The following is a 15,826-nucleotide window of genomic DNA, read 5'->3' on the forward strand; positions in this document are numbered from 1 at the left end:
ATATCCTGTGATTAACCTAGAGAATAGTTAGACAAGTCAGTAGCTCTTCTTCTCAAAGAAAATATGAGGAATGAACTTGTCTAAAAAGGAAAATGAACAAAGATTATGCAGGAAATCTCATTCTTCTACTGCAGCACCATTTGTGTGAACTAAACCAGTGAAAACATGAGCTAGAGCAGGATGGGAGAGCAGCAGATGTTGTTCCAGTCTTTGTCCTTATAAAATAAACCAAGAGAGAGGGCAGAGGTTGAATAGAGGTTTGGTACTGCTTCTGTTGCCCACAGGGACCCCACCAGTCCTGGGAAATCCAAGCTACTTCTGTCCCTGAGCCAGTGATGAACTTTCCATGCTTCCTTTTCACTGTGCCCTCAGAAGGCATCAGCCCCCATGCTGTCACTGGGAAGACTTCATGCTGATGTGATAGTTGTGCTGAAGTAATGTCTCAAGTTTCAGGGAAATACTGTCTTTAACAGTTAAAACAACAGGACTTGTCAACACTGTGTAGGCTGTGATTTATTAGAGGCCTGGAAGTAGTTCTTTCTAAATATATGCATATTATGCCTGTGTTTTTATACCTACATTTATATAGGTACATCCATGAGCCATGCAGTACATGGAGATGGATTGCACATCTTGGTCTCTCAATTCTGAGTCTGCATGTCCTGCTGGGCCATGCCCTGCCTGATGGATAAATGCAGTGTCCATAAGATGTTAATATGCCACACTGCTTTTTAGTTTATCTCCCTTTTTTCCTTTGTTCTTCTAGTTCACTTAGTAAACAGCATGCCCTACTTTCCTTATCTAAGTTAATCCCAGGAACTTCTTTTTCTTCCCCAAAACTTATCACATCAGGAAGGACAAGGAAGGAGAAAAAGATGCTCTGCCAGATCGTGATCTAGAAGAAGTCAGAATGTGCACATGTATCATACAATATTTTAATACTGAGCCTCCCTTTTTCATTATTAATTCCACCCACCCACAGTTGTGCATATAGGGCTCTCACATGACTCATGACACATCTAACCAGATGATAAATTCATCAAGAGAGAAAATATGTGCCAGATGCTTTACAAGTCAAAAGATAACTTGGGAAGCGCATAACAGACAATGAGAAAGCTGTGCACCAATCAGGTTAGACCAGCCTGAGAAGTCTGTCCAAATGAAAGGTAATGAAATATCCTGTCTTTTAAAAACTGAAGTTTGACGTTAAATTTGACATTAGGTTATTAAAATGATATTATTCTCTCCTGAGCGATTGATCACAGAAGGCCAAGAAACAGTTTAGGGTGTGAAGTTCAACAGCATTACATATCTATTCTGGCCACCCACAGACACTGGAGGAAACACATATAGTGTGACCAATTTCCTAGAGATAGAAACACAGAAAAAAATGTGTACAGTTGCATGTATCAGTTTTTGTAACAACAACCTTCTACCTAAAAAGCCATAAAGCCCAGCATCAGTTATCACCATAAAAAAAAAAATGGACCTTGGATGTTTAAAGACATTTGGAAAATTCCAGTTTTCCTCTAAAAAAAAAACCTTAGAATAGTAGGATAGTATAGCACTGGTCCAAACATTTTCTGAAAGCTATTAACCTCCTGCCAAATCATGTTTTTCTCACTCTCCCCAAAATTATGATCTATATATTACATGTTTTCAAGTATCATTTCCTTTCTTATGAGTCATCTGTGAACCAGAGCTCCAAATATATGTCATAAATGGCATCTAAATGAACAGAAAGAAGAAAAGAAAGCCTTCCCAGGAGGGTTGGGAAGAAGCTGTACATTTATAGTGTCTGTTATTGACACCATCTTTTGCAACCAAACTGACAAGACCATTTGTTCCTATTATCCAATAGGAGCATGTTATAAAGCTTGGCAATGTTCATTTAGAGCTATATGCATTTTGCCATTGTATTTCAGGTTCGAATGTATCTGAGAAGTCAAAGGCAAGTTCCGGTCAAAAGCATTTGGACACTGACTGCATTTGCTAGAACTGAACCCAAACCAGCATGGGCCTGAAGCTCCAGATTGGTTCAAAGTGTAGCTCACTGTTACCAGAAATGTGATTTTGACCAAATGCAGTCTGTCACTCAACAAATACAGTTCTTAATCCCATGGAGATCCACTTCATGATTCAACGAGTTCCTACTTGACAACCTCCTGCCTGACTCCTTTTTCTCATCATGCCCACAAAGGGGCCTTTTTTTGACAAACACTCTGGATTCTTAAATGATTAATGACACAAAATGAGAAAAGGAAAAATAGTTGAAAACAATTAATAGATCTGTAGTTAGAGCTTGAGCTGAAAAGGCAAGTGGACTGAATACCAAAACAAAGTTCCCAGTAATTTCAGTGGGGCCAGGATTCCTCTTCCATGCTGAAAGGCCATTTAATTGATTTATCTGACTTTCAATATAATACAGGCCACAGAAGACCACTTAGAAATTCCTGCAGCGATAGAAGTTTTGGGATTTTTTCCTGTTATGTAAGAAAATGAAATCCAGCCCAGTACTTCTAGATGTTATTTTTAGAAGAATTAAACATAAACTAGAACTCCCACATGGGGCAGTTTCAAATAATGATGATTAGGCTGCATGCATTTAAAGACAAAGTAAGCTGGCAAGGAAGAAAGTAATTATGGATGTGGAAGGAGAGTGAGAACATTTGTGATCTTTATCTACTCCAGCTCATAAAGTACTCCTATAATAAATTAACATGGAAAATTAACACAGTAATACAGCTCTAAGTTTCCAAAATAATTTTATCTTGAAGGTAAAGATCCTTTCTTTTGACATTTTTCATCAACAAGAACAGGTAAACAGTCTAGATTCTGTTTTTATCAAGGATCTCTAATTTTCAATCATCCCAGTGAACGAAGTCTTTCAGCAAAACATTTCAGGCTAAGGTTTATTTCAGAGCATTGTCTCAGATCTGATTTCAAGTATTTCCACACTGCTTTGATTTTTGGCTGTTGGTTTGGACTGCAACCCCCATTACCTTTTATGTACTGTATAGAAATTAGCGGGGAGGTTACCTTGAGAGATGAACCTTTAGGACTGAAACATTTAAATGGCTTCTTGTCTTCAGATACACCATCTTCTGGCATTTTTTGACGTTTCTCAGCAGCTTCAGCCCTTCTCCTTTCAATTTCTTCCTTCATCCTCCTCTTTTCCTCCTTATAAAAACATGAAAGGTCACTTACTCTTTCAGAAACTACATTACCATTACACAGCTTTGTAGTCCTGCAAACATTTGCCACATTTTCTAAGAACAGATTTTTATGCCAGTCAAAGAAGTTCAGTGATCTATCTAAAACCTAGCAATGTATTGCTACTCATATATCGCAGCGTTAAGTAAGTAGGAAAGACAGCTAGTCGGTGCTGCTTTGGTGTCTCCTCACAGTGAGGTCACCACATTTTTGCGATGTAGTGCTACCAGTGCCATATAAAGAGATAAAAAAAGCACATTTATAAAACCACTCAAATTCAGTTTCTCTATATCCTCATGTATCATCACTTTACTGTTCTGTCCATCTACTCTAGCACTTGTGCCAAAGTTAAGAATATATCACAAGGAAAAATCAATCAGTACCCAAAAAAAGTGAAGACTAAATGCTTACATCTTTTCTTCCAAAGACAGAACATTAATTTTTACTTCATAACTACGAGTCAAACCACAAGCCCTCAAAGCATAACCTTTGTAACCAGTGGCCAGCAGGATCTGACCCGCAAGGTACAGTTTTACTGCAAATATCTTAGCATATTAAGAAACAATTGGCATTCAGCTGCCAAACACTATTATTTTCATCTACTATTTGTTTTTCAAACAACTGAGATTCCTAAATGATGCACCAGAGATTTGGAAATCCTATTTATAGGGTCCCTTGGCAGAGGAAGTACAAGTAAACAGATGTGCTTGGGTACTCAATATTTAAATAGACAAGAATGTCTTCCTACTGAGATGTAGCCCATCATACCTATATATAACATTGGTATTACAGCTCATCTGCAGCAGATAAACTTTTATATGTGCTTTGTAATTCGATTTGTGTAATGTCAAAAAGACACCCCAAATAAATTAAGAACTCTGTGGCTATAACACTGCTCCCGACATTTTGCAACCCTGATAGGATAAAAAACTGACAGCTATCACAGATTAAATCCTGACTCATGAAGACATATATTAGAGCCCTGTATTTCCTGAAGCTAGAACTGTTAAGCTTCTTTCTACCCTGGATGATTGCATGTTTTATTTTGGGTGTGACTCATCTATGTGATGTGGTCACTTGATATCAAATATGGTTTACATCTAGTTAAATCTGAAGGTTAGAAAACAGGATGGTTTTAATGCTGGGTAGTATATTCAAAATCAAGGTCTGTTGCAACAAACCATCTCCTGACAGATGCTAAGAAACAGCAATGCTCAGAAGGGAACAAAATCCAGAGGGCCCAGAAAATGGGTACAATTTGAACTAAAGGTTCAGCAGCAGCTCCCTACACAGCAACATTAGAACCAAGAAGCAGCAGCACACTTTGGCCTGTACGCATGGTTGTGTTTGGTCTTGCTTCCCTTGTTCCACGCTCATTCCTTGACCATGAAGAGTCTCCCGTGGCCTCATTCTGCCCTTTTGTTAAATACAGACCCATTGACCTACAGCCCCTTCTTTGCTTTAAAGTGTCTTTAGACACTGCTGTAGTGTTACTAACTAATGCAAGGCCAGTGGAAGTAAAGCAGTAACGAGGGAATAAAACCAGAATCCAGTACTTCATATTTTATACTTACCTCCTCTCTGACTTTCCTCTCAGCCTCCTCCTGCTTCTTTTTCTGCTCCTCTTCCTCCAGGATTTTTCGGCGCTCCTCCCGCCTTTTCTTCAGTTCGTCCAGCTCTGCTGCCGCCTCCTGCTGCTTCTCCTTCAGCTTCTCAAGCTCGTCGTTCTCGCCTCGGCGACGGCGCTGGTCTTCTAGCCGCTTTGCAACCTCAACCTGAGAGCCCAGCTTTGCTTCCTCGGCGTTTGTGGTCCCTTTCAAATTGGAACGTCTGGGAAAAAAATGAAATGGAAGGTGATGCAACATGGGTTTTGCCTTCCTCTGGCCAGATCCACCCGCTGCCATGCACTCAGAAACAACATGAGAGCCTGTCACTCAAAGATATTGTCTTATAAGACCTTTTGTTCTTTGCAAACTATGACAGGCCCCAAACATTTTCATCGGGAGTTAGTAAGCAGAGGTACTGAAAGGAGCACCTCTGCCACCCACTGCCAGTGAGGAAAGAGTCTTTCATGTGTTTGTGTGCACAGGAGTTGCACCACCCTGCCTGAGAGCTCAGGCCAGCTCCATTTTTAGGAGAATTCAGTAACTGAGCTTGAAATAATTAACATATCATGTAACTTCAGCAAGAGGAGTTGTATCTCATCAGCATCTCTATGGTATACAGTAAACCGTAAGTTTCACACCTTTGCTGTGCAGTACACAGAAGAAACACTTGATGTACTCTAGGTTACCCTGCTCTTGCAGGGGGGTTGGACCAGCTGATCTCCTGAGGTCCCTTCCAACCCTTGGGATTCTGTGATTCTGTGAAAAGCCTATTACACTCCATACAGACAAAGCAGTGGAAAGCTATAACTCCTCTCTGTTGATTTTAAATGAGATAAATTTACATATAAAAATCACATAGCAAAAATATGCTATGTTCTGTGTGATGAAAGCCACACTCACTAATCCTTTGCTTTCAAAAGTGAGTATTTTTTTATAAACCCTGTAAAAAAAGAGAAGCATCTTTGGGGATGAACAAGTTACTTGGGGAAAGCAGGATATAAGAGCAGGAAGGGAATCTTACAGCTTCAACAATGTTTTTAAAATCTAAAAAGGGTCCTCCCTAACCTGTAAAAATCGCTCTAACTCTCTCAGCCTGTATGAACAGAAAGGCTCATCAAACATTTTCCAGGGAAAGTATGACTTTTTATTAAGGAATTGGAAATTATTCATTAATGGCAACTTTCTACAGGAAAAAACCAGAAGTTTTCAACCAGCTTTAATATCTGAGGCAGAAAGAATGAATACCTAAAAACCTAAACCCCAAAGAACTTAAATAGGTGAAGTACATACTTTCAACAGAGTCAGATTGCATCACCTAGTTAAATAATTACCACACCAGTGTTTAGGCAAATGGCTTCTCCCTGACTGTATTTAATATACTGCTGACAAGGAGATAGATACCTAAGAGACATCAGCTATTCACAAGAGAGAGAAAGCGAATGTACTTATGGATTAAAAAACCCCACTTTCTTCTCTGTTCTGTTAGCATTTGAAAAAGCTGGATATTAATGGCTTCATTAATGCAACCAGAGGGTGGCAGAGTATAATATCACAAAATGGTACAAATTAAGCATTCCAACAATAACAATAACTTTCAGAGACAATCAGATTAGAGATGACAACACGAAGAACAAATATCATACAAATTTGCAATCTGGTGAATCATACCCAATCCTACAAAAGAGCTCTTCATTCAGATAGATACCTTATCTAGATGGAATTAACCATAAAATACAGGCTGTAGGACCAGAGCTGAATTACCTGTGTTTTTTATATCACAATAGAATATACTAACATAGAGTTCTTTGCCCCCACATGGTGTCACCAAATTGGTTTAAATTCATTTCTAGCACAACATGCATGATTTAGGAATTTTATCATTAAAAAAAAATATGGCAAAATAGCATAACCAGATTGATGCTATTATAGAATTCTGCTGCTTTACTTCAGCAGTGCAAGTTTATAATTTCAGTAGTAGGACCGGGCAGTTATTTTGCAATGTGCTTACTTTGTTTTCAAAGTCTTTTCTATGCAAGAGTGCAACATCACAAAGCAAAGCTACGGAAAAAATTGGTGCAGAGGTCTGAATGTATGTACTTATGGATTAAAAACTTACCTCGAAGGAGGTGATCCTGCCCCTTTACTCTACTCTTGTGAGACCTCACCTGGAGTATTGTGTGCAGTTGTGGTGTCCTCAACATAAAAAGGACATGGAACTGTTGGAACAAGTCCAGAGGAGGGCCACGAGGATGATTAGGGAGCTGGAGAACCTCCCATATGAAAATAGGCTGAGAAAGTTGGGGCTGTTCAGCATGGGGAAGAGAAGTCTGTGTGGAGACCTCATAGCAGCCTTCCCGTATCTGAAGGGGGCCTATAGGGATGCTGGGGAGAGACTGTTCATTAGTGACAGGACAAGGGGTAACGGGTTAAAACTTAAACAGGGGAAGTTTAGATTGGATATAAGGAGGAAATTATTTCCTGTTAGAGTGGTGAGGCACTGGAATAGGTTGCCCAGGAAGGTTGTGAATGCTCCATCCCTGGCAGTGTTCAAGGCCAGGTTGGACGAGGCCTTGGGTGAGATGGTTTAGAGAGAGGTGTCCCTGCCCATGGCAGGGGGGTTGGAACTTGATGATCTTAAGGTCCTTTCCAACCCTAACTATTCTATGATTCTGTGATTCTACTTCCAGTACATTTTTATGCCAAATTTCTTCACTTAGAGTTACAAGTACACAGTATGTATTTCCCTAATATCACCTTATCACAATCCATTTCTGCTCTAGGTCCTATTCCCAAATGTGTTTTTGCAGTGAAATCACTTGAAACATGAAAGCAGAACCTCAGGATCACCCTCTGTCATAAGCATCAAGTTAATTTAAGTGGCCATGAATAAGAGCTTGCATCAGGTAATGACACCTAATTAAAGAAAGGAACTCATGCTTTTTGGTGAAAAATACATATACAATTAACTAAATCATTGCGAGAAAACATTCAAAACTTAATTTGAAATTTCATTTGGCCCATTCAAACACAAAGTGAGTACCAGTACCTGAGGTGTGAGGTATGATTTTTGGTGTCCAGCCTGAAATACCTCTGATTCGGTTTGCAGAGGTACTGAGAAACCAAAATGTTCCACAAGCCTCTAATAAAGCACTAAATATTTCTAAGGTTCCAGTGCATCTATCCTTCACAGGCCATGAGAAATCCCTGGCTATTTTAAGGCCTTCCTGATTCATTGCAAGGGAATGGTCTTTATAGCAAACATCCTAAGAACTTCATTATCCTTTTTCCTTTTTTTTTTTTTTTCTCTTGGTCTCTGAAATCTCTGTTGCCAGCCCAACCAGACCTGCAAGATCTAGGCCCAAAGAAGATGCAAGAGCTCACTCCTGATAGACATAATGATATCTCTGGTGAGAGCAAACACTCAGCCTCAGAATTAAGAGAACTAAAACCATAAGATTTACCAAGACTTTCTTAATAAATAGCCACCCTGGTTTATATCAGCACAGAAAAAAGGTTAGTCCTCAGTGACTTCAGTGCAGGCAACCTCAATAAAATTAACAGCTACTCTCAGCTTTCTACTAATGAAAGCCAAAGGTAGAATCTAGTCTTAACATTTTTGTTTGGAGACCTCAGGTCTTACAAAGAAGGACATTTAAAGTTTATAGCTTATTTTATTCTAATGCTGCTTTATTCTCATATTTTATTCCCAGGACTTCCCCTACTGCTTCTGCACAAGCCAAAATAGCAAACAATAAACTGGCAGTAATTCTCTTTATTTTCCTCCACCTCCCAAACTCTTATGTTTTCAACAGATTCTGGGAATCTCTGTTCTCTACTGTAGACATTGGGAAATTAGTATTGAGATGCTGGGTGGAGGAAGAGTTTCGTAAGCACCTCTTTGGTGCTAAGAAATAAAGTTGGTTGCCAGCTTTCAGACAAAGAGGAAAAGGAAAGAAGTGGTTTGTGGGAGCCAAAAATGTTGTAACAATGTGAAAAAAACATGTTACATCATATTTAGGACTTTTGCGGTGCTGTATGAGAATAGGGAGGAAGGCAGGTGGGAGGGGAGATGGGAAGGGGAAGCCATAAAATGAGGGTTTATTCTGTATTTCTCTTACTGACTGACGTATAGAAACAAGACACAGATAAGAATTTTCTCTAGCCTCCACTATCCTATTCAGTTCTTAGTTCTCACCACTGAGAGTTGGCCAAGTTACATGCTTCCTAACTAGTATCTGATACGTTCATGTAAAAACAAGAAGATAGTTCCCAACAAAGCCCAGCGACGTGGGTGCCAGTCATTAGAAAATAAGCCAAGAGCCTTAATTCATACCTAATAACACAGCAAACAGTAGAGCCTCTGCTGATGTTGCCAGCCCAAGCCTTCTACTCAGATGATAAAAGGCTATTAAAAAGGCTTCTTCCCACATTTGGGAAATCATAGAAGAAAAACAGAAAAAGGAAAAAAAAGGAGTGGAAACTCAAACCTGCATGTTGCCAGTAAGGCTTCTCTCCCACAGGAAGTAAAGCAAACGAAAACACAACCAACATATTTTTAGAAAACCATTCTCATGTTATTGATGATGTGACCCAAGTCATGAAGCAGGACAGTTCTGAGCAAGGCAAATTTCCTGCTCTTCCATGTCTATCTCTGTCTGTCTTCTGGCCTTAGGTCATGGTATCTCCAGGGACTTTTGAACTGCATTTTATTCTGAGAAAGTTTGTTTTCCCCGAAACAATCACAAAGGGAATGCTGAGATACAACAGCAAATCCCATGCGTAGATTTCTCAAAGTCTCTGGAGAGCTTAACCTTTTCTTTGCCTCTGTCAGTGTAAAAAGAGGGAGAGAGGTGCAGAAAAAGAAAAAAATCATATCTCTAACCTATTCTTTCCTGGTTTTCTGCTAAAAATAGGAACTTTTGCTCTGCTTTGTGTATCCCTTCCTTTTTGCAGGCAGAATCTTTCTTTAATAAAATTTTCACAAATTTGCTCCCTTCATTGAATTTCCCAATATAGCCATAAAGCCATTTTTTTTTATAAAAATAAAAATCAAACTGTGATAGATCTTATAAAAAGACAGAAATTAGAACATTTTGGCTAGGATAGGATTTCACCTAACTGAAAAACCACTTCTATAGAGAAGCCATTAATTGCAAGTTTTGCCTTGAAATCAATAGAAAAGCTCTTTCAGGTGTTAGGAACTGAATTGTTCTCCATATTGATATGAAGTCTGATTAAAAGCAGGTGGGAAACTGGAAATACTTTATGTCAGTAAAGGTTGAGATCTGACTTAGAAAGTTAAGAGAGCACAAAATCTGAGCTGTTGTCATTATTGGCCTCTGTGAAGATATTAGAAATAAATGTCCTTCAAGGAAGGAAAACCACAACAGAGCAAAAATCAGACAGTAGTCTCTACTGAGGGAGCAAGGCTATTCACATCTGCTTTCTGTACTTCGTTTTGTTACCACAGCAATGTGCAGGCAGTTCATTATAAAATAGGCCAAGAGCCTTACTTCATACCTAGCAACCCAATGAACACTAGAGCCTCTCCTGATACTGCCAACCAAAGTCTTCTACTCAGCAGCTACAAAGCAGAGACCCAGAGATGCCCCCCTGCCCTGATATAGCATAAGCAAGACTAATGCTTACTTGGAACTTACCCAAAAGCATTCTCAGTAGATTTAAGTTTTGAGGCAGTGAGTTCACGTTCTCCATTCTGTGCCTTTTGTTCAGGAACTCCCTTCTTACGATCCCAGATGCTTTTAATTTCTTCTTTGGGTGCTTTTCCTTTATCTTTGTCATCTTTTACCTGCTCAGGAGATACCATGAATCATAGAACAAAAACAAAAAACAAACAAACAAAAAGTCACAATGAGGCACTCTAAATAAGAGCTGAGGAATACAAGTTTCTTGGTATTAATGATTAACTAAGTGGATGTCTTTAAGATGTTTATGGGGTTTATGGCAGTAGTAGTCTGTAAAGCTCTAAACTGACCAATCACCACCCTGCTGTCCTGATCTGAATTCAAGATGTAAACATATTGAATAAAATAGTCTTCTGGGAATATTTATTGTGGCCATGGGACTATGCTACGGTATTGCTTCATGCTGTAACTGCACCCCACTGTGGGAACCCAACCATCTTCCCTTCTGCTGCAGCATGATTCACTTGTTGCCTATTAAGATTCTGCATTGCAAAGTCTTTGGGACTATGCTTGCCCATACACTCTTGGTGCAAGTTTTAGGGCACTGGTGCAACAGAAATGACATATAACCTTCACCAATTGTCAGGCTTGCTCGACAAAGTTCACACCCTTTCCACTGTCACAGCAGATGGATACTTCATTATTGCACGAAGAATGGTCAAAACGCAAAATTATCTTCACATCATAGTAAAAGTCACTGGCAGAATCCACAATCCTACCATGGGCCAGCCATGGATAGTAAGCTTTTTCCTATAAGTCTTAATAGTAATCAAGTATTAGTGCCTAGATTTCACTCTCCAGTATTCCTTCAGAGTTATGAGCTTGAAGTATTTACAAATGCAACAGATGGCCTGATCCAAGCAGGATGAGTCACGACTAGATACTGATAATAGGAGGAGAATATGGATTGATTTAAATTCTTTATCCTCAGATGGAATTATTCCCATTCAGACTACTAGCCTAAATAAACTTTCAACAGCAGCAGATGAAACATTTACCTCCAAATTTATTTTTTTTACCTATATCTGCCATGTTGGAGGAACATTCCACCTGGCAAGCAAGAAATACCTTCTGGGAAAAATCATGTGAAGACCTTTAGAAAAAAATAAACAATTTTTTCCCTTGCAAGTCAGTTGCCATCCCATTTGCTAGCTAGAAAGAGAATGAACTTCCATAACAGTCCTATCTGCAACAAGAATTTCTGGAGATGTAATATCTTTACCAAGAAAGGATCAGTTCAAATTTGCCAAAGTCAGTGTCCTCCTCAGGCTCTAAATTAAGCTGCTGAGTGAAGTTCCAGAGTCAGTCAGAGGTGATGTGACAGACAATGCCAAAGTGGCACGCACTACAAGGTCATACTGGGTGGTTAAACTACTTGAGCAAATTTGCCGCTGCTGAGGGATGCTGGACACAACTGACAGAAGCATTTGCTCTGTCCTGAGAATCTGGTGCAGATTTTCCCCACCCTCTCCTGCCAGCAGGCTTTAGCCTCGACCTGGCAGAAGCACCCTGACAGACAACAAGGGAGTTCAGTTTCCATGACCGTGCATTCTTTGGCTATGATGCTGTAACTGCTAGCAAATAAGGCCATTATTGCTAGTAGCCTCAAGGAATGGTTTTCTGTTTTCTAGGAGCTGGGCTGAGACAACCAGGGCTATTCATCGGGCCTAATGAATGCCATTAGACAGCAACATCTTTTGGGTACTCCCAAATAGGGGCAAGATTGCAGCTAGTCATCATGTTCATAGCAAAAATCTCTGCTGCCTGTTAGCAATCTCCTAACCCTCCAGTCCCAGTCTTGGTGATACCGAAACCAGCAATGCTGACTGTTGCAAGGTTTTGCATGCCAGGATGTCTGTGTTGGGATTTTGAGAGCATAGGATTTCCTTTGCTGAGATTTTCATCTAGACCATTCTAGGTCTCATTAAAAAGCCAATACTTCCAGCTGCCTGATGCATTGAAGTCCACTGGGGAGAGCCATATCTCTTACATCTTGATTGAAATCAGTGAGAAAACTAATATTAAAACAATATAGCTTAAAAAATAACAGTTTAGGAAATAACATTTTAGAAGCCAGTAGGACTTATGGTAATGTGTCTGCATTTGAGAAAATAATTAATACAGCTTGGCCTCTTTGTTCAAAAAGATCATAAACCAAGATATCTCAGAAACATTTCACAGCTTTTGGGCCCAATCTGTCTACTAAATTTAATGTCAAAACAGAGATTGGTTGGCACAGAAGCAGAAACCATTATGTCCCATTCCCAAGGCAGGCAACAGAAAAAGTCACTTCCCTTGCCTCAGTGTTTCCTTAAATTAAAGGCTAGTTTAGCAGAAGCTGCATTCAGTAAACAGGACTAGACTGACTACCATTGGAGTAGACAGGTGGTATTACCTGAACTGAAGACAGTTCATGTGCTCTCACAGGTCTTGACCATCAAGTCAAGACAGAACATGACCAAGATCATGTTTAGCTAATTTCCACCTTTATCTATTTATATTTTTATCTTTCCCTACACTGCTTCTTTCCTGTTATGGTGTTATGCTAATATTTGAGAGTTGAGATTTCTGAATCTAGAATTTGAACACCTTCAGACCACAGTGAATCGGTTACTGAGTTTGGGGCCATTTGGCAAATTTGTTTCTTTATTTGGGCTCAATTACTTGGTGACTTAAAAGATGTGGGCATCTGGGTCTGGGGCTTCCATTTAGAACCAGCTGCCATACCCAGATACCATGAGAAAAGCAACTGCTGCAGCGCGTCTAGCCAAACTGGAAGCAGGAAATACCAGGAGTCTCACATCATGAGAAAGATTGTTCTTATGAACTTTCCAGGCCACTTTTGAGAACCAAAAATTGTGGGGCAGTTTAGAATAGGAGACAGATTTTACTTGCTAATTTGATAAAAACCTGAATTTTGAGGGCCAGATTTTGGTCACATTAAGAAAGGACATGTGCTTGTGCTGCACAACTGCAAAAGCAAAATCTGATTATGTAGGTACATTGTGTCCCCTCAGGTTCTTGTTCATGAATACTGCCATTCTTGTGACTGCACACAAGGTTCAGAAATAGGCCTCATTGAATTTGTATGTCCTTGAAGAGGTGGAAGGAGTGGAAATGGGAGCCTGATCTTGACTTGGAGCCTGAGGTTGTCAGTTTTTCTTCACAAGCCAAGAAGCAAAAACTGAGATTTTCAAAACTGAGCAAAACACTTTGAATGCTCAGTTTGATGTGTATGTAGATTCACCTTTCAGTGGATGGGTATTCAGCAATGTCCTCAAAGTGGGACTTTTAAATTGTCTCAGCTTGAGCAACCAAAAATAGAAGCACTAAAATAACTATTAAAAATCAGTTTCCTGGAACAATTTAGCCCTGTTGCTTCAGTTTTAAAGCATGATGAGGGCTCCAGTGAGGGTTGACTGAGCTCCACATAATCACAAGCAGGATGATTGTGTCTCAGGTGACCCCTAAAATCAATATTTGGGGTTAGTTACAGCCTCCTTTTTATATTCAGTTCTAATATTCAAAGATCCTGTTCAACAGTGAACTGAACTGAAATGAAAGCCAATTCTGTCTTACGAAGAACTCTTAATATAATCCATTCCTTATTATTTGCACAGCTCTTCTCTCTGCTTTTGCAATTGGCTTAATTTAGAATGATTGCTTAGTTTTTCTAGTGGACTGTTCTGAAGCATCTCCATTAGGTCTTACAGGTCTTATTTAAATCCTCCCCTTTCTAGAGTAATTTATTCTAGTACTCCAAATCTCTCTCCCTGTTCATTTAGGAACATTTATTCTAACCATCTTCATGACTTCATTTGCCTTTTCAACCTCACGTGTACCTTACTCAAAATATGATACTTGGATGATCAAAACAGACAACTTGACATAAAACCTTGTGACACGATTTGTCCTCATCACTCGCTCAGGGTGAGCTAAGCATCTACACCACTTTCCAAATTTATCCCAAAACTAAAGACCCTGGACCAGATCCTCTACAACCCTCAATGCTCCCAAGCAGCTGGACAGCCAGCAAGCTGCTCATTGCTAGATCTATGTACTGTGGCTCCCTTTATGCTATACAGACCTGGCTGAACACAAATGGGTCTAAACCTCCGAAAGCCTGACCAATCTGTGTCTGATTAGAATCAGGGAGTATTTTGATACCTGCTGCACTGAGCCAAAAGCACAGTTGCTACACAATATCGAATATAGCTCCCTGTATCCAGCTGCAACCTGAAGAGTAAATGGTCCCCAAATCTTATCTACTTACCATACAGTAAAACACCATGGCACCCGCTCCTGCGTTTACAGTGGAAATGCAATGCAGTAATTTTTGTAGGTTTTCTCTTTAAAACAAAAGAAGAATCTTGGGTATGCACAGTTTGTATCATGGGGCATTGCAGTTTTGGGGGAAATCATTAGTTAAGGTAGTCAGGTAGCCAAAGGACCTAAATTTTATTATTATTATTATTATTATCAGAGTAGATCTCAGTCATAGGGAAAAAGTTCACAGTAAAGTGAAGGAGGAAAACCAGAAAGGATGATTAGTTGATAATAGCCTTGAAAAAATCATCCCTAGGGTGCAAACTATCCTTGCATTATTGACCAAACTGACTTTCCTGAAGTATTTGTTCTAAGACAAACAGGACTGGGTTCTAAAGTCCCAAAAGAATAAAATACTTAAGCATTTACTTCATTTTAAGCACATAAGTAGCTCCATCCCTATTTATTTCAGTAGATTTACCCATGTCTTTGGAGTGAAGCAAATGCTTAAGTACTTTGCTGGACAAGCAACTTACTTATTTTCTTATCTCAAGTTTCCCTTCAACACCTAAATCAAAGGTTTACAAGTTACCTGATCTTTTTTGGAGGTAGGTTGGAGCTTCTCATCTGGCAACTTTTCCTTTTTATCTTCCACTTTAACCTCTTTTTCTTCCCCCTTTGTTTTTGGGGTTTAAATAATTTATTTCTTTTAATATGAAAACATAGCTTCTGTTTGTGCTTCTGTTTCTCCACACTGTGTTCATATACCAATCCTGTGTGCACATCTTCATCATATGCTGCTGTGTCCACATCTCCATGTGCAGTTGTGCTCCCCCCACCCTCTCCAAATGCTTCCATTCCCCCATATGGGCCTTTCTCCCTTGTGTGGCATCATGCTCACATGTCCCAGCAGCGCACCCTCTCTTGTGATTGCATTTAGCACACACAGTTTACCAGGTGCTCGTAGTATTCTGTGCCAAGATGTGCCTGCCTCCATTTCGTGTGTTACTGCATTAGGCCAGTTTATAGCAGCTG

General features: G+C 39.6%; 1 protein-coding gene across 11 annotated transcripts in view; it reads right to left on the reverse strand.

The window, feature by feature from the left end:
- CALD1 (caldesmon 1) overlaps window positions 1-15,826 on the reverse strand; it is a 197,468-nt gene that overhangs the window by 13,076 nt on the left and 168,566 nt on the right. For 8 of the 11 annotated variants that reach the window (XM_061363964.1, XM_061363960.1, XM_061363965.1 and 5 more), the window contains 4 exons: window positions 15,384-15,467; window positions 10,481-10,629; window positions 4,788-5,043; window positions 3,040-3,180 (listed from right to left, as the gene is read on the reverse strand). In XM_061363964.1, coding sequence (XP_061219948.1) covers window positions 3,040-3,180; window positions 4,788-5,043; window positions 10,481-10,629; window positions 15,384-15,467 — 630 coding nt within the window. The remainder of the gene's footprint in view (window positions 1-3,039; window positions 3,181-4,787; window positions 5,044-10,480; window positions 10,630-15,383; window positions 15,468-15,826) is intronic. The other 3 variants (XM_061363967.1, XM_061363969.1, XM_061363970.1) reach the window with 1 other exon arrangement.

The sequence above is a fragment of the Neopsephotus bourkii genome, unplaced genomic scaffold, assembly GCF_033783945.1.
Source record: "Neopsephotus bourkii isolate Nb327-2 ecotype Australia unplaced genomic scaffold, CSIRO-AGI_Nbou_v1 NB_1183, whole genome shotgun sequence".
NCBI lineage: Eukaryota > Metazoa > Chordata > Aves > Psittaciformes > Psittacidae > Neopsephotus > Neopsephotus bourkii.